The 17,349-nt window shown below is 38.1% G+C and overlaps 1 protein-coding gene across 3 annotated transcripts in view; it reads left to right on the top strand.

The window, feature by feature from the left end:
• The window catches only part of LOC145672931 (very long chain fatty acid elongase AAEL008004-like), a 103,807-nt gene that overhangs the window by 53,185 nt on the left and 33,273 nt on the right, over nucleotides 1–17,349 (top strand). For all 3 annotated transcript variants that reach the window (XM_081742151.1, XM_081742152.1, XM_081742153.1), the window contains exon 2: nucleotides 9,626–9,690. In XM_081742151.1, coding sequence (XP_081598277.1) covers nucleotides 9,630–9,690 — 61 coding nt within the window. In that variant the 5' untranslated portion in view covers nucleotides 9,626–9,629. The remainder of the gene's footprint in view (nucleotides 1–9,625; nucleotides 9,691–17,349) is intronic.

The raw sequence follows: 17,349 nt of genomic DNA, 5'->3' as shown, positions 1-17,349 counted from the left end.
TAGACGAAGCGGAAATTGAAATTATTACAACAATCATAGTGAGAGCATAAATGCATTTTTATTTCATTTTGTAACTAGTAAATGTGACTATTGTGTGTTCAGTTTATGCAAGCAGTCACAGAGATTAGTAACCATTTTCAAATAAAGATCGCTACAAAGAAAGAATTATGGGAAATAATGCAAGGTCTATCAGTTTCGAAACTTCCTTGTAATTACTTTATCATCTACTACTACTACTACTACTATTACTACTACTAGAGCTCCGTTGAAGTAATTGGTCTGGGCATCGATTGGTATCCATGTGCCAGTTGGGGGACACGTGTTCAATACCTGATGTAGATGGCAAATTTTTATCATTATAGGCCTACCCTTGTTCCAATGCCGCTACCCAGCCTCTTTAAAATGGGTAACTGGGGCAAACCGAGGAAATATCGGAGCGTACTGTTGACTACATCATTTCTATGAGTGCCGAATTCAACACAGTTTAGGAGCCTTCAGCTCCACACACAGCGGCGTAGCGAGCATTACAAGATTGGGGGGGGGATGAAACTTGAAATTGCCAAGTCTTGATTATATATATATATATATATATATATATATATATATATATATATATATATATATATATATATATATATATATATATATATATATATATATATATCAAGTGTTTCGAAAATCTTAGTCTCACTTTTACCAACTCTGCGGAAAACTTCACAGCAACCTTATTTTCATATTCGCCCCATTCCGTGCCCCATCTGAGTGACGGACGAACAGCCCCCGGTTTCGAGTAAAGTTTCACACCTCAACTCAGAATCACTATCATCTCCCACGATATACAACTGTTAATTTGACAACTTATGGCTAGTTTTGATAGTCTGCGCCAGTCAGTCCTCACCAGAAATGCGGAGAGTTTTTTTCTCTTCTGTCCTCCAGTCTCCTCCCACTTCGATTTCATAATTTCGCACTCTGATGAAAATTATTAAATACCAGCAAGAAAAATACTAATATATAACCTCCCTTTTAGGCGCCCCTCCAACCACAAGCCCGGGGCACGTGCCCCACTTGCTCCCCCATGAGCTACGTAAGTAACATACAATGATTACGTAATGCTTTGACTTATAAATACTATAAAGAAAGGAAGAATTGCAATTTTTGTTTTACTTTCCGAAAGAACCAACTACGTGACTAAAAATGAAGTAGGACAGGCAACACATTTGTATGAAAATGAAGTGAAACACACACCGGTCTATGCTTTCACCCAGCAGACGTATTGTTTGGCCCCCCCAAAATGTGACTTTTGGAATCATGCACTTAGGTTCATAGCGGAAGAGACAGAACGACTTGACTCATGAATTGTAGCTTTCGTCCATCGAACAACATTTCCAGAAACCTACTGTGTTCCCCTGTGCCGTGGCATGGAAAATCAGCAGCCGGGGCGAGAGTATGACGGCGTCCTCGTACATATGAGTTAGGGGACAGATCATCCGCGAAGCGCCACCATGGTTGGCGCGAAGCGTAAGAAAATTTTCAAAAATAAACCCTGCTTTTCCTTGATTTTGAACACCTTTTATTACTTTTTTCCTTCCATTTTATATATGTGCACATATATTTTCCTAACATGAGTAACATTATAGGACCATTTCCTAAAGCAGAAAGAGGATTTAAGTACATACTAGTTGTATTCCAAATAATTTTTCCTGTCTCTCTCTTTCTTTCATTCTCTTTTTTCATTTTTCTCCCCAATTTTGCGCCCCCTTTCTTCGGAGCCCGGAGCTATCACCCCCGTTATGCAAGGCACTGATGATATCATTCCCAAAACACACTTTTGTTCAGTTCTCCCTACTCGAAAAGCCCTGTAAATAGAAAGTCTTACTGCAAAACAGAACTGAAATACGCTATCCTTGTCCTCTATATTAATATGACCACCTTTTGTTTCAAAGCGAAAGGTTTATTCACACACAAAGCATACACGGTTACACAATACAAAGTATATTCACTCTGGTATAAAAATCTACTTCCCTTTGACACTTTACTATTAGAAAAAAACTCTTAAATTTGTCAAATTCACATACTATACATAGTAAAAGGTTTATGCTAATAAACCTGCCATGTTTTCTTCATGGGAATACGGGATCTTAGATCCCCTTTCCCCCCAAAAACTTTCCAACAAAATCCAATAAACTGTACCTCTGGTTATGAATAACAGTATAATAGGCCGCGGTGGCTCAGTGGTATAGCGTTCATTTCTGGTGCATGGGATCCTTGGTTCGATCCCAGCTCACTTCCAGTGAGCTTTGTAGTGGAAAAACACCGTGTGCGTCTCGGGGTTCTCCCGTTTCCTCCCACTTTCTTCATTCCACCATTTCATTCATTTATCATCATCACCATCTCCTTTAGCCTAGCCAACATTTATTTTTTTCAACAATATAATAGGCGGAAGTTTCCTAAGCTGCAGCTACTTTTCTCTCGTCGTTCCCTGCAATTAACTTGACGGACTGAAGATGTTTACAATCCAACTACAATAAAAAAATGCCTTAAAAACTTAAGATAATGTCTTATATAAATGCTTTACAGAAAAACAATATGCAAACGGTTCAAATCAGTCATACAATCTACATTCAATATTCTTCGCGTGTTTAGCAATATTTATTTACATGGTAGTATTTGCCAAAATTACGTTTGTCAGTTTAATCTGATGAAAAGTTGATTTTTCTCCTTGTGTCGTGTATAATTATCAGGACCAGATTTACATATTTCTAAGCCCTGGACCAAGCACAATTCTGTGCCCATAACATCTCAAAAATATTATAATTCTTGTTACTTTATTTAATGTCTCTATGAAGAAAAAGTCACTCATCTTTCCTGTGCTTGTACATGTAGAAACACTCAAAGCCATCTTACTTTTTTTTCTTTTTTTTATGTTGGAGAGTATCCGAGTTTCCACCAGGTACAATGGAAAAAGCATTGTTGCAAATTTCGCTCGCTATCAAGTCGGACAGGGTATTGTGATAACTTGATCAAAACTGTTACATGCTACACTTTATCGTTCATTCACATTATCCCAGCCACTTCATTACTTTTCGAATAAGCTTATATTGATAGGAGAAATGGGATGGAATTAAAATATGGGACATTTGCCTGTCCTGACTAAATTTATTGGGACGCGGTATTCTCGGGCCCAAAATCGGGACTGTCCCGTTTTATACGGGACGAACAGTAGGCTTAATACTAACCAGTCACTGCCTTGTTCTTGTTTTATTAATATCAATTCTTTCAGTCACTACCTGTTGCCTTGTATACGCTCTTGTATCAAATGCTTTTGCGTAAATTCTCTACTTGCCACCGAAACGCCTTTTCTGTCTGTCTTTGCATGCCAACTCCATTCTGCTTTTGTCAGTGGTACAATTTCCGATTTTCATTAAAGATTCTTCAAAATGTTTACGAATATCAAATGAAGAAAAGTGAAGTGTAATCACTTGCAACAAGTAAAGAAGCTTTAAACGAATAAATCAATTTATTTCAAGATAGGTAACTACACAAAATTTATGCCAAGTCTATAAAAGAACTGATAATGTTTTACAGCAACTGGCTACCTAAGAAAATGTTAAACCGAATAAGTCAATTGAACAAAACGGCATTCTTCAAATTGCCAACTATGTACTTTAATTTGCCAACTTGTCAAGCGATTGGTAACTTTGGGGGGGGGAGGCTCCCCCCCCTTTACCCCCCCTTAACGACGCCCCTGTCCACACACAACCCTTGGGCCATCATGGTCTGCTCCAAGAGATGAAGGGCGGCAAACTTTACTTTATCTACAGAGACCCGTGAAGTACTCCTATCTTTAGATTAGAATATCACAATCAACAATGCCAATGTAATTTAGTAGAGAGATACTAGTAACACTGCTGTAATGTCAGTACTGTCTGGTATCTCTTACGTTTAAGGTCACCGTTGTGAAGCCATGATTAATGTGAGTGGTTGCAGCTACACATCTGTAGGAGGAATTGTTTAGCGGTATATGCATGTGGGTACATCCACAGATACATTCCGCTGGACACATACTTTGTATATCTGTCTAACTCTATGGTCTATGGAGCTCGGAGGTTCAATGTCGCGGTCACAAAGACTCTCCACTGATTTCTGTCCTTAACCAACTGTATCTAATTTCTACCTGTATTCCTTTTTCTGCGAGATCCATCTTAATATTGTCCTCACATCTGCACCTAGGTCTTCCTAATAGTCGTTTTCCGATTGAAAATTTCCACTTAAAAATTTGAAAGCGGTCCTATTTTCTTCCATTTTAGTTACATGACCTACCCATCTGAGCCTTCTTGACTTGATGGCCCTAACAATGTTTGGTAAAAATATACAGTTCTGCCGTTCACCATTCCCGTTCTTCTTGGGTCGAGATTCGTATCAGGATTTTATTCTCAAATACTTTAAGTCTACATTCTTCCCTCAGAATAAGCGACCGTGTTTCGCAATCGTACAGGACAACAGGCACGATTATCATTTTATATATTTTAAGCTTCAAATTTCTCGACAGAATTCGCAATGACAAAAGATTTTAAACTAAATAATAACAGGAGTAGCCTGCTTTTAGTTGACATTTAATTTCTTCGTAAATTTGATTTTGGTCTGTTAATGTTGATTTACTATACTTGAAAATGTTACACTCTGTCGAAAGTATTGCTCCATATTTTAACGTATCCATAATTTGCCGTATTACAATCCCAACGAATTTCCATGTATTTAGTTTTCTCTGCATTTACTTCTTAAACCCATGTCCCTGCAAGCGTTTAAGAGGCCGCACCACGGTGAAATTAAAATACCGCGAATTTTACAGTAATTATGTGATATCTTCAAATAGATAAAAGATAATCGAAAAGTGGAACAAGATCGCCCTAGACAATTTTATTTTGCATGAGATACCGTTATCACGATTCACTTATCTGCTTTCGATTTTCAGCCAGTTAGATAATCGGCATTTATTTTCGCGTTCCTAAATGGCTGCAAACAGAAAACTACTAGGTGATTCGTGATAAGGGTACCTCATACAAAATAATACTGTCTAGAGTGATCTTGTTCCACATTTTTGATTATATTTTTTCTGTTTGAAGATATCACAAAATAACTGTAAAATTCGCGGTATTTTAATTTCGCAGTGATAAGGCCTCTTAATAAGACCTCCGCATTTCTTTCTATTACTCTCCTGTCATCCCCTATTAAAATTACATCATCATCATACGCTTTAACCTGGTGAATATCATTCAACTCAAGACCCTGGTTACTATCTCTGATTTTTCTTATAGCGTACTCCAGTACAAAGTTGAATACTCGGTAATAATGGCGACAACGCATCTCCTTGCTTCAGGCCATTCTCGACGTGGAAGCTCATGGAGAAGTATTTTCCTAACCAGACTTTACTTTGGGATTCATTTAAACATATCTTAATTAATCTAATTAGCTTTTTCGTATTAATCTAACTTCGTGTATCTAAATAGTCAATTACAGCATTTAGCACAGTAAATAAATACACTAAAATGACACTGACATTGATTTCTGAGATACTCAAAAACTAGGGTACAGAAGTTTTTCAGACACCCTACTACAGCGGTCTGGGACTACTAACTATTAATTAAAAACAGAGGTAAAGGACATTCCTCATTGGGAACAGGCCATACGAGGCCCAGAGTGAAAGGCTCCTCACTAGCTAATGAATTCAACACTACTCTCCACCCGTCTTAATCTATCTGCAAGTTTCCACCAAGTACCCACTGCACTGAGAAAAATCCGTTATCCGGACAGCGGTATATTGTATACGGAATCCTTTTGCTTACTACAGAAATCAGTATGGAGCATACGTTATCCACATACTGCATATGCACTGCCCTTAGATGTTACATCATGCCGTTGCAGGATGTCTGACATCTAACAGTTTTCCGTATATCACATGCATATAGGGTAACTTCGGCAAATAACGCCACCAATGCAACATATTGTTCTGGTGTTTAAGTGTTTTTATATTTAGAACCGTGCTAATTACATGGAAGATGGAGTGAACCCTCCATTATAATGCAATGAGAAAACAAAGATCCTACATACATAATGTCGACCACAATGCACTGAGAATCGGAGTGAGTATGAAATGGCGTTATTACCAGACTTGTCGGCAAATAACGCCACTTGCTTTACAACAACGGAAAGGTGTTGAAATCGTAACGAAATACATTTTGAACACAACTAAACAATGTCTTTGGCAATGTGCTACCTGCTTTGCTGGTACACAAAACTCATGGTCATCGTACATGTCGTTAACCGATAAGTCTTCTGATGATTGCGAACCTCTTAACATAACAGCTGCAGTCATATGGAGCACTACTCGTCGGAGCCAGACAACCAGCGTCACAAATGTTCAGAAGCCACATTTAACAATGCTGTCAGAATCACATAATTCGTGAAACCAAATCTTGCATTCATTACATTGAATCCACGTTTTAAGACCCCTGCGATCATAGTAATATCCTCTACAGTCCCCACGGATCATATTTCCATCCTTCGTCTTTCCAGAGGATGCATTTTTCTTCGTGCCGGAATAAGTTAAAGGGCCGCTCTTGCGGATAGATCTAGTGTTACCAATACTTCTCTGGCAGTAAGAGAAATCCACCTGGGATGAGATTTGCTCCTAGTTATTTTAGCTGTAGGCAGAAGCTCGTGGATGGAGTGGGCACTCGGTGGTGCTGAAGGAGATATGGAGGCTGGCTATGTGCTTGGAGGTGTTGGTGGAGGTTGTTGTTGCTCTGAGACATCATTTGGGGAAAACGCGATATCGGATATAGCATTTTTGTTAAGAGGATGCCCTATAGCGCTGAAGCCTGAAATTGTGGTCTGAGGTGTTCCTGAACGGTTGCCTGTGAAAAAAGTTTTGGAAAGCTTCCCAAGTGTTATTCCGGGATGCGTTCGTCGATAACTGTCAACTGCTTCAGAGCAGTACAATTTTAACGATTTGAAGAAGCTCTTGTCGAGCGGTTGAAGTTCATGGGTGCAATGTGCAGGCAAGTACAGCAGTTTAATATCCATGGTCTCAGCAGCATTTAAAATGGTAATATTTAGATGACTGCGATGGCAATCTACAATAAGCAATGCTCGGCCAGAGATCCGATGTCTGTTGAAATGTTTCAGAAATGTATGGAATTCTCCCTTTGTAACATAGCCTTTAGGTGCCATTGAATAGGTGTTACCTGGAGGAAGATCATCACTAAACTATTTTTTTTTATACTTTCCCTTGTATAACACCATCGGAGGGATCTAATTTGAATCTGATACATTAGTGCACGCAATAACACTCACAGTTTCACTTTTTTCACCATGTGTGGCATTAAGTACTCGCTTGCTCCCTTTCTGTGCCAAAATTTTTAGGCTACTGTTGTACGTTAGTTATAGTCCTGCATTTAATCTGCATTGTAAATAAGTTCAGGATTGTCACAAAAGGTTCATAGCATCAAGTGTATTTCCCAATAGCGTATACAATTCGTTCATAGTTCTGTTGAAACGCATGAGTTTACCATAGCTCATATTCTCCGCTTTTCTGCACACGATATTCGAATGTCTTGCCATGAAAGCATAAAACTAGACTTTTCTGGTCTATCACAAAGAAAAACAAACTTTTAACACTAGTATTAGTTTCGATTAGCGGTTAGATGGAGTGGCGTTATTTTCAGAAACAATAGACTTTGTTTTGGTTATTATTTCTATATCAAGAATAGCGGTCCTGCATATTTTATCTATATCATAATATTATGCAAGTATGGCCCTATCAACGTATACCTTTAGTAATAGTAAAATCTCACTTTTACCCAAACAATTCGCCTACCTCGTTTGACACACTTAAAATTTGCGAGCTGTTTCCTCTGCTCCGCGGCTGTCACGTCAACATTTGTTCACCGGTTTCTCTTTACTGGCGCCTGGCTAACCTCTAGTCTTTGTATCTACAAAGACAACAGGCATCACTGTTTATGACACACTCATAAGCGGTCACCTTACGAACCACGTGTTTATGCTAGCATTGTGGAAAGCTTTAAATGGCGTTATTACCCGACTGGCGTTATTTGCCGAAGTTACCCTACTTATGTTACATTCCTCAGCTACATGTTATATACGTCCTTTTGTATGTGAGATCTTGACCGCCTACATTGTTTCATACGGAAAGTACGTATAGATGGAACATTTATACGGAAAGTATTAGAAAACATGAGTTTTCAGTTATACTTCTGCTGTACGTTAAGTCCAAAAACTACAGGAATTGCGCATGTAACCTACCTTTTGAAGTATGCCACCTACAATTTTTTTGTCAGTGTGTACAAAGGTCAGATAAGTTCCTTAGCCATATTGGAACAAAAGCAGAACAGTAAACATTTCCCATTATACCTGAGCTGGATCACCCAGTTCATATGTATCTGCCTTTTATACTGCTACTATTACTAATATAATAATAATAATAATAATAATAATAATAATAATAATAATAATAATAATAATAATAATAATAATAATAATAATAATAATAATAATAATAATATCATTTCCATTTTCTCGTAAGAATGCAACCTTGGTATACTAGCATCGCTCAAAACGTTTCCACGTGAAGTGTTTAATCTTCTCGTCTGAAGCGCAGGGACAGCCTCCTACAGGCTCCTTCAAGTGCGAGAACATGTCCTTGGAGGGAGGCCCGAGCTATAGGGACATGCGCTGTGTGTCCTCCACGCGAGCTGTGTTTAAATCTTTTTGATGCCGTGCTGGGCCGGCCACTGCGCTTCTCGCCGGTGACGTTTTCGCTACCAGCCACAAACTTTCGACACCATTCTACGACATGCTGACGAGATATTACAGTATCTCCGTAAACCTCAACAGCTGTGGGTGAATTACAGCCGCGATTACATGTTTCGAATACCTGAGCAGAGTTTTCAAACTAGTGCCTTAGGTGGCGGGTGACTGAAACTCTGCACACAGTTCCAAACCCCATGTGTTAAAATTACCATACACTCCTCAGTCCTCTATAACAGACGAAACTCCACAAATATTGGCACTGTAACCTTAGTTTCTGATTCTCCCTCGTAAGACATATTACCCAGAGACGATATCTGATTAACATTATAATTACTTTTTATCTGAATCTTCAAGAAGCTTCTTTTTACTGCCTGCTTTCTTTTAATTTGAGTTTTCTTAATAGGCTGTTGCCATTTTTTTTAAATTTAAGTTCTTTCTTTTCTGTTGAGCCTGAACTCTTTCTGTTTTTTTCTTGCACTGTAATTGAATGCAAAACAATAACTTTTCAAAGTTTTTCAGATCGAGAAAACAAAACAAAAGAAAAAACAGAAAAAAAACGTGTTCATTGACAAATTACAGTCCACAACTGATTAAGGACACTCTGATGGCAAAGTGCATTACTAAGCTAACAGTTCAAGTCGCCACTAGCAGGTTGAGGGGCTGTATTAATAGATATTGACAGTGGCCATAATACATGACAGGCTCATAATACCATCAACACCCCTATATTATATTATTTTACTAATACTTTTAATTGCTAAACATTCATTCTCTATTTTTTTTCTTTTTTCTGTAGGAAAATGACGGAGCTTATAGGGAGCATTACACGGACTTGGAATTATATATTCACTGACCTTGCAGGTACGTCTTATCTAAACACTTTTATTTGTAACTAACAGTAAATTCTTTTGTATGTAAGTTGCTACAAGTAAGAGTTATATAAAACACGACTAGTTAATTGCTTTCATGCAAAAACCATATTATTTATTATACAAAGCTTTGTTCTTTATTTCAGTAATAACATAAAATAGTATTAAATATTATTAATAATAGTAATTACACACCACAGTTTATAAAACCATTAATGTGATTTTTCTTAAAACAAAACTAGTTTACAGAGATGCTTTAATTATATTTTATTTATATCTCAGCAAATGATCAGTCATTCTTTGGTATAAAAGATATTATTATCTACTGTCTCGATTCAGATAAGTGGCCTCGCGTAGCGTAGTCGCTAACGCTCTCGCCTTTAGTGCGAGCGGTCCCAGGGTTCGATTCTCGGTGGAGACACTCGGTTCGAAAGGTGTAACAGCTTTCTCAGGCCTGCCATCCTGAGTGAGGTTTTTCTTGGGTTTTCCTCATACACACCAGACAAATGCTGGGATGGTACCTAACAATTGTCCCAGGCTGCTTCCCCATTCCTTTCTTTTTCTCCAATTCCCCCGGTAGTGTGATCGCCGAAGGATGTCATCCCTCATATGTATGACGGGGTAATATGGCCGTAGATGGCGAAAACCTAGAAATCTAATTCCTAATCCTAATCCTAGTGACGGGCTAACATGGCCATAGATGCCGAAAGCCTAGAAATCTGATTCCTAATCTTAGTCCTAGTGACAGGCTAACATGGCCATAGATGGCGAAAGCCTAGAAATCTAATTCCTAATCCTAATCCTAGTGACGGGCTAACATGGGATAGATGCCTAAAGCCTAGAAATCTAATTCCTAACACTAATCCTAGTGACGGGCTAACATGGGGATAGATGCCGAAAGCCTAGAAATCTAATTCCTAATACTAATCCTAGTGACGGGCTAACATGGCCATAGATGCCGAAAGCCTAGAAATCTAATTCCTAATTCTAATCCTAGTGACGGGATAACATGGCCATAGATGCTGAAAGCCTAGAAATCTAATCCCTAATTCTAATAGAATTAATTAAGTCTCCGATAAATGCATTTCATGAGTTACATTAATTTTTATTTTTGAAGAATGTGTTAGAATTCGAAATTAATCGGGAATTCATGTCAATTAAAACTTCAACTGCAACTATCAATGATGTTATCAACGTATTATGATTTGTTGTATAAATTTCAAGCAAGTAAGATGAACTAAAATATAATTAATGAGAAAGCATAAACTTTATTAGAGGATCAGAAATTACCCTCGTAGAACTATCAGGTTATCTTAAAAATATATTATATATATATATATTGACTCGTTTGGAGGTCAAATCTGAGAATGCATTTATTGCTGGGAACGTACGTAGGGGGTGGGTTCTGGGGGTCCGGACACCTCTACACAGTAAAAAATGGTTGTGTTAATTCAACTCAAATTTAACACAGGGCAGTGGTTCCAGCGTGACTACAGCTATGCGGTGATAATTCAACACAGATCCCGCGGTGTTGGCGTTTAACACAGTGGCTGTGTTACGTTTTTAACACACAACCGGTGTTGAGCGGTGTTAAATTCGGATCTGTGTTAGTATTTTTGGTGTTGATTCGACACCATGTCAGGGTCGGAAGTGTAAGGAAAAGTGTTGATTGTTATTTGTGGTGGTGTTGCACCAACAAGAAGAAAGTAACACAGTGTGTAGTCTGTTAATTATTTACTGTTAATATTACAACATTCAACATCATTTCCTTTTTATTTCAATACACAATCTGTGTCATAATTCAAGGTCAAAGCCGTATAAGTAACACCGTTTTGGTGTTAATTCAACACTCCCTGTGTTAAAATTCAAGGTCAGACCACCAGATTAACACACTTTCTGGTGTTAGTTTGACTCCGCTTCTGTGTTACTACGACACCTATTTTATATAGCCCATATTTTATGGGGAACGTCGCAGATTAACTTGGAGCCATTAGTATTACTTTACGAATAGAACAAGCAGTTGAATCGATTGCTATACTAATAAGTGATGCTAGTGTTAATCAATATCGACTTGAGCTGCCATCTGGAAAGAATCGATGGAACTTTGAATAGATTGGTAGATCTAATCTATGTTTTTTTTTTAATTATTTGGGACTTTGCCACATAGTTCAATTTGTGTCTCCAGACGAGGACTCGACAGTAGAGACCTGCACGGGCCGAATTTTTCGGCCCGAGCCCAATCCAGCCCGAACGTACCTAGGCCCGGCCCAGCCCGGGCCCGAAAAGTTTTGGAGATTTTCGGCCCGAGCCCGGCCCGATAAGTTTTTTACAATTCTTGGCCCAAGCCCGGCCCGGGCCCGATAAATTTTTAAAGTTTTTGGCCCGACCCCGGCCCGATAACTTTTTAAAAAAGTTAGCTCGAGCCCCAATCTTTCTCAAAATTTAGTACTAAATTTGACCTAACCCTCAGAAACATTTTCTAAACTCTGGTTTACAACCTGTCGTTTGCCTCCCGAATGGTACCATTGCCTCCTAGAACTTTGCCTGTCATCGAGAGAACAAAAACTCCATTCCCTGTAACAAAAATCTAACTTAATTGATTTTAGCATAAACTGAAGATGGCAATATTGTTTAGCGACAGGCAAAGCATTCCCACCCCTTCTTTTTATATTTTGAGTTCAGTGAAGGTCAAGGTCAGAGCTCAATTTACCGCATAATGCCAGCAATCCTCTATAGTGAATGTGGAGCCGCTAATGGGGCGTTTACACTTAGTCGATTTGCGTTCGATTCAGTTGAATTGACGTCACTTTCAACTTAATCGACCGTGTAAACAGGACTTCAACTTAATCGCTTGTTGATCGAAAGCGACTAATCGACTAGTAACTGAATTGAAAGACGTTCTATTTTCTGTGGTCGATTCTATTTTCTTCTGCTATAACACCGCAAATTGTACCAATTACTTTTTGCTTGGACATTTTTAAAATTGCCAGTCGATTTCCAATCGACCAGAGGAGAGCGAGTCGACAAGGAGCATTTAATTTCGGTTGAAACAATTGAACACATCCATCGATCTCATTCGGTCTAGTTGCTTCGATTTAGTCGCAAATGCAGCGAGTCGATTTAGCCGTGCGACTAAATCGACCAAGTGTAAACGCCCCATAAGCAACACAAACTGTAAATAGCTATTGCATTCTTTGTAACATTTTACACGAACACACTTCTTCAACGTTTGGCTTTATTCCAATTATCGTTTAACGAAAGTCAATAATTATTAAAGAATTGCAATTTATCGGCCCCAGCTCGGCCCGACCTGAAGAGAAATCAGTGTCAGCCAGCCCAAGCCCGGTCCGGCCCAAAGAAATAACAGTGTCGGCCCGCCCAAGCCCGGCCCGACCCAAAGAAACAGCAGAAACGGCCCAAGTCTCGACAGGTATATATATATATATATATATATATATATATATATATATATATATATATATATATATATATATATATAGGGTGACCCAAAAGTAGGTATACACCCTGCATTCATCAAGTATAACATTCTAGTTTATGGGTTTATTTGCTTCCGCTCTTCCGAGCTTAAGATACAAGTAAAAACACATTAAGAACAAATAATAAAGAAACTAAGTCTGCCTAATGGATAACAATAAGAAATGATATGATATACAGTGAGCTGAACAGTACGATACTGTATACCTACTTTTGGGGCACCCTGTATGTAATATATATGAGGCACCCTGTATATATATATATATATATATATATATATATATATATATATATATATATATATATATATATATATATATATATATATATATATATATATATGTGTGTGTGTGTGTGTGTGTGTGTGTGTGTGTAATACACTAAATGTCCATGAAATACTAAAGGCAATTTTAATTCCAGTAGGCCTATGATTAAGGTTAAAACAAAGAGAAAAAATTGTGATTTTTGACTTTTGTTACTAACCTTATGATTAAGGTTAAAACAAAGAGAAAAAATTGTGATTTTTGTCTTTTGTTACTAACCTTAATTATACATGAAGACGGTCTAATATAACGTTGAAGTATCAATTAAATTTCTACATTCTTTCTGTTCACTCACTATATTTTTATTAAACTGCTTTTTTTTCATACCCTTTTAATTTCTGCTATATAAGATAATATGTTATATACATTTTTTAATACATAATTTCCTAGTAGTAAATCCAGTTGCGAATTGTGAAGGGAGTCAGATTGGTAAGGAAAAAAAATTAAAAAATAAAAATACAAAAAAAAAAATAAAATATTACAAGCTCAGGAAAGAACTCTTATCTAATATCCTAAATTGTTATACACAAGAAATCTTATGTAATGTAGCCTATACAAGAATTCTAAGAATGACGATATTACGTAAATTTGCTAACCTTAGCTTATAAATGTTAAAACAAAACAAAAAAAAAAAGTTACATCAATTAATAAATAATATTTCATTCTCTTCTTGTACATTACGCGAGTCTGGGTCAGCACTGTCTGGCAAGCACGTGTTAATTTGCAAATGATGTAGTTGGAGTAGGTCAGCAGGGGTGGATTGAAGGAGTATTACACAGAGGAAATGTGTCAAGGCAGTAGAAGAAGCAAAACCCCAAAATATGAAAAGAAAATTTTAAATATGTGTAAAAAAAAAGTAAATAGCCTAATTTACCCCAAAAACATATTCCATATATAAAAAAAAATAAATGTTGGAAATGAAATGAAATGTTTAACTTTTATGTCCCACGCTTATGACGGCTAGTCTAAAGGAGACAGTGATGATGAGAAATGAATGAAATGGTGTAATGAAGAAAGTGGGAAGAAACGGGAGGACCACGAGAAAACCAACATATATCATATTTGCCCACCACAAGGCTCACTTGGCGCGAGCTGCGATCGAACCAAAGGACCCCATACACCAGAGGAGAACACTCTACCACTGAGCCACCGTGGCCTTCTTTACAAATGTTGAGTAAAAAGTTAGATTTATACGTAGTGTCCTCTAAGTCAGTGTTTCTTAACAGGTGTATCGCACAGGATTAGGATTAGGAAATAAATTTTTGGGCTTTCGGCATCTATGCTCATGCCGTGGGATGACTTTGAGGGATGGCATCCCTCAGGAATCACACTACCCGGGGAATCTGGTAGGAAGAAAAGAAGGAAGCGACCTGGGACAATTATGTTAGGTATCATTCCGGTATTTGGCTGGTGTGAATGAGAAAAATGTCACACCAGATGACTGACTAACGAAGCTTTTACACTTTTTCGACCAAATGTCCCCACCGAGAATCGAAACAGGACCGCTCACACTAAAGACGCAACCGTTTAGCGACTACGCTACGTGGGACCACACGTGTGTCACGCAGTCCGATAGGGTTTGTTGCGAAATTTTAGATTTTAAAAATTATGAATTATTCAATAATTTGTGAAAATTAATTTTGAAGACTACAATCAACGCCTCCAGTGGCAGCAAAAATGCTCAGTACTTCAGGCGTTTCTCGTAGACCCTTCCTATTTCAAGTAAAGTATGTGTCATATGTATCTTCATCCTATCTATTTCAAATAGGCCCTGCTGTTGATATGTGTTTTCCCCAAGGATGTTATAAAATAGAGGATCTGCCTATACAACAAAATCGTGAAGCCGTACGTCACATTTCGCCACACCTACTCTGCCCACTCCGAGCCACTAAGATCACAATGTTTCGAGCAAACAATCATGGCGGAAACGAGAGTAGTCAATCAGACGTGCCAGCTCGGACGATGCTCGGTTGTTTTTTGGCTTCATATAGTTCATATGATGAAGCTACGTATGGGCAGATCCTCTATTTTATAACATCCTTGGTTTTCCCATACCTCCCTCGAAAGAGAAAGAACAAATTGCTTTGGCTGAGGTCCTTCAATAGTTGGATGTGGAGAGGGTTTGCCGCATTGAAATATTCCGAATTATTTCATGGGCTCTGTTGTGCACTGTCTTGTCAGCCATTCTAAGTACACTACAATCTTCACTCGTCAAGACCAAATGATTGAATGACAAATTGGCAAAATAGACGAGATCAATCACTTTTTCCCCTAAAGCAAAGGGAGAGTTTTCTCCAAGGATCTTATAAAATAGAGGATCTGCCCTTACAACAAAATCTTGAAGCGATACGTCACAGTTTCGCCACCCCTACTCTGCCCAGTCCACCCAATAGGATCGCAATGTTTTGAGCCAACAATCATGGCGGAAACGAAAGTATCCAATCAGACAATGGCAGAAACGAGAGTAGCCAATCAGACGTGCCGATGCTCGGTTGGTTTTTGGCCTCATCGATTTAATAGGATGAAGATACATATGGGCAAGATCCTCTATTAACATCCTTGGTTTTCTCCGTAAGAGAGCGGCGGGGGTGAGGCCGAAGTATACTTCACATATTTTCCGAGGGCACATATGAAATAGAAAGACTCTAGTAAGGAGCAAACTCAACATGAGGTTATTTTTTTCACTTGCGAGCGACGATAGGATATAAGACTTTAAACTTAAGGGTTTCATTAAGATTCCTGATTAGAAAGCTTTCGAATTTTCTTCCTACTTCCAAAAATAAGGGTAGTTTACTGAAGGGTGAAAATAAAAAAAAAATGAAAGTGTCTTGAAAATGGCTCTGAGAATTTTGTTTATATTTCATAGCTCGGCATTTCATTAACAACTCTATAGTTGTGTAAGTTCTAACGCTGAGAAAAATTCGAAAGGGGTAGTTTAATCTTCAGGGTTAACTCTTTCTGGACGATTTTCTGAAACATGACTCAGTCAGTTTGGTTCATACTTCATGAATGATTCCTGCACTGTTCGCCTTTTCCCGTTTCGCCTTATGACCTCTAGCAACGAAATTTGCATGTAAAACCTGTTATCACTTTCCATCTTGATGTAAGGCAGAACGGAAAATTTCGATGTGAATTTTCCCGTTTCGCCTTACGAACTTTATGTTGGTAGGCTTGCAAATACATTCATAGATACAATTTGATTTGTTTATTCGTTTAACAAAATAAGTACAGAACATCTATATAAGATGCTATTTGTCTTCCACATACAATGAGCAACAGCATCTAAGTATTGCATTAGTGAAATCTGTTTACTACTCATTCTACGTTTCAAAGTACGCAGGGGGCCGCGGTGCCTGTGCGGTTTTTGAGGAGCTGACTACTGTGAAAATATATTTTTGAATCACTTCTAATATATGAATATATATATATAAAATAAATGTAGCTATGTGTGTGTGATCATCACGGCCAAATGGCAAAACCAAATGAAATGACTTTTGGTATACCGTATAGTTAGGCCCCAATCCCAACTGTGATGTTATCATATCGCTTTCATTATAATACATATCCTAAAGGGTTGGTGGGGTTCCGAATTTTTGCGAAAAATTCAATATCTCACCAGTGGGACACGGTGGATGGTGGTTCATGGTGGATCATAGGTCAGAGTGGTTCATGGTGGGTGTGGGTCAGTGGGTCGTGGGTCGTTTTCATTGACCCATGTCATCTCTAGTGAACAAAAACACTTTAGGCGCTTTTGAGAAAATCATCTGAAAACTCCGCTCAAGAACAAACTATTCCTTGAGGTTCTTCAGAACAAACAAATTATCCATATTGTC

The sequence above is a fragment of the Thermobia domestica genome, chromosome 16 (assembly GCF_964235325.1).
Source record: "Thermobia domestica chromosome 16, izTheDome1.hap1.1, whole genome shotgun sequence".
NCBI classification, from domain to species: Eukaryota; Metazoa; Arthropoda; class Insecta; order Zygentoma; family Lepismatidae; genus Thermobia; species Thermobia domestica.
Note: the sequence above shows the minus strand (reverse complement) of the source record. Positions and strands in the feature narration are given on the sequence as shown.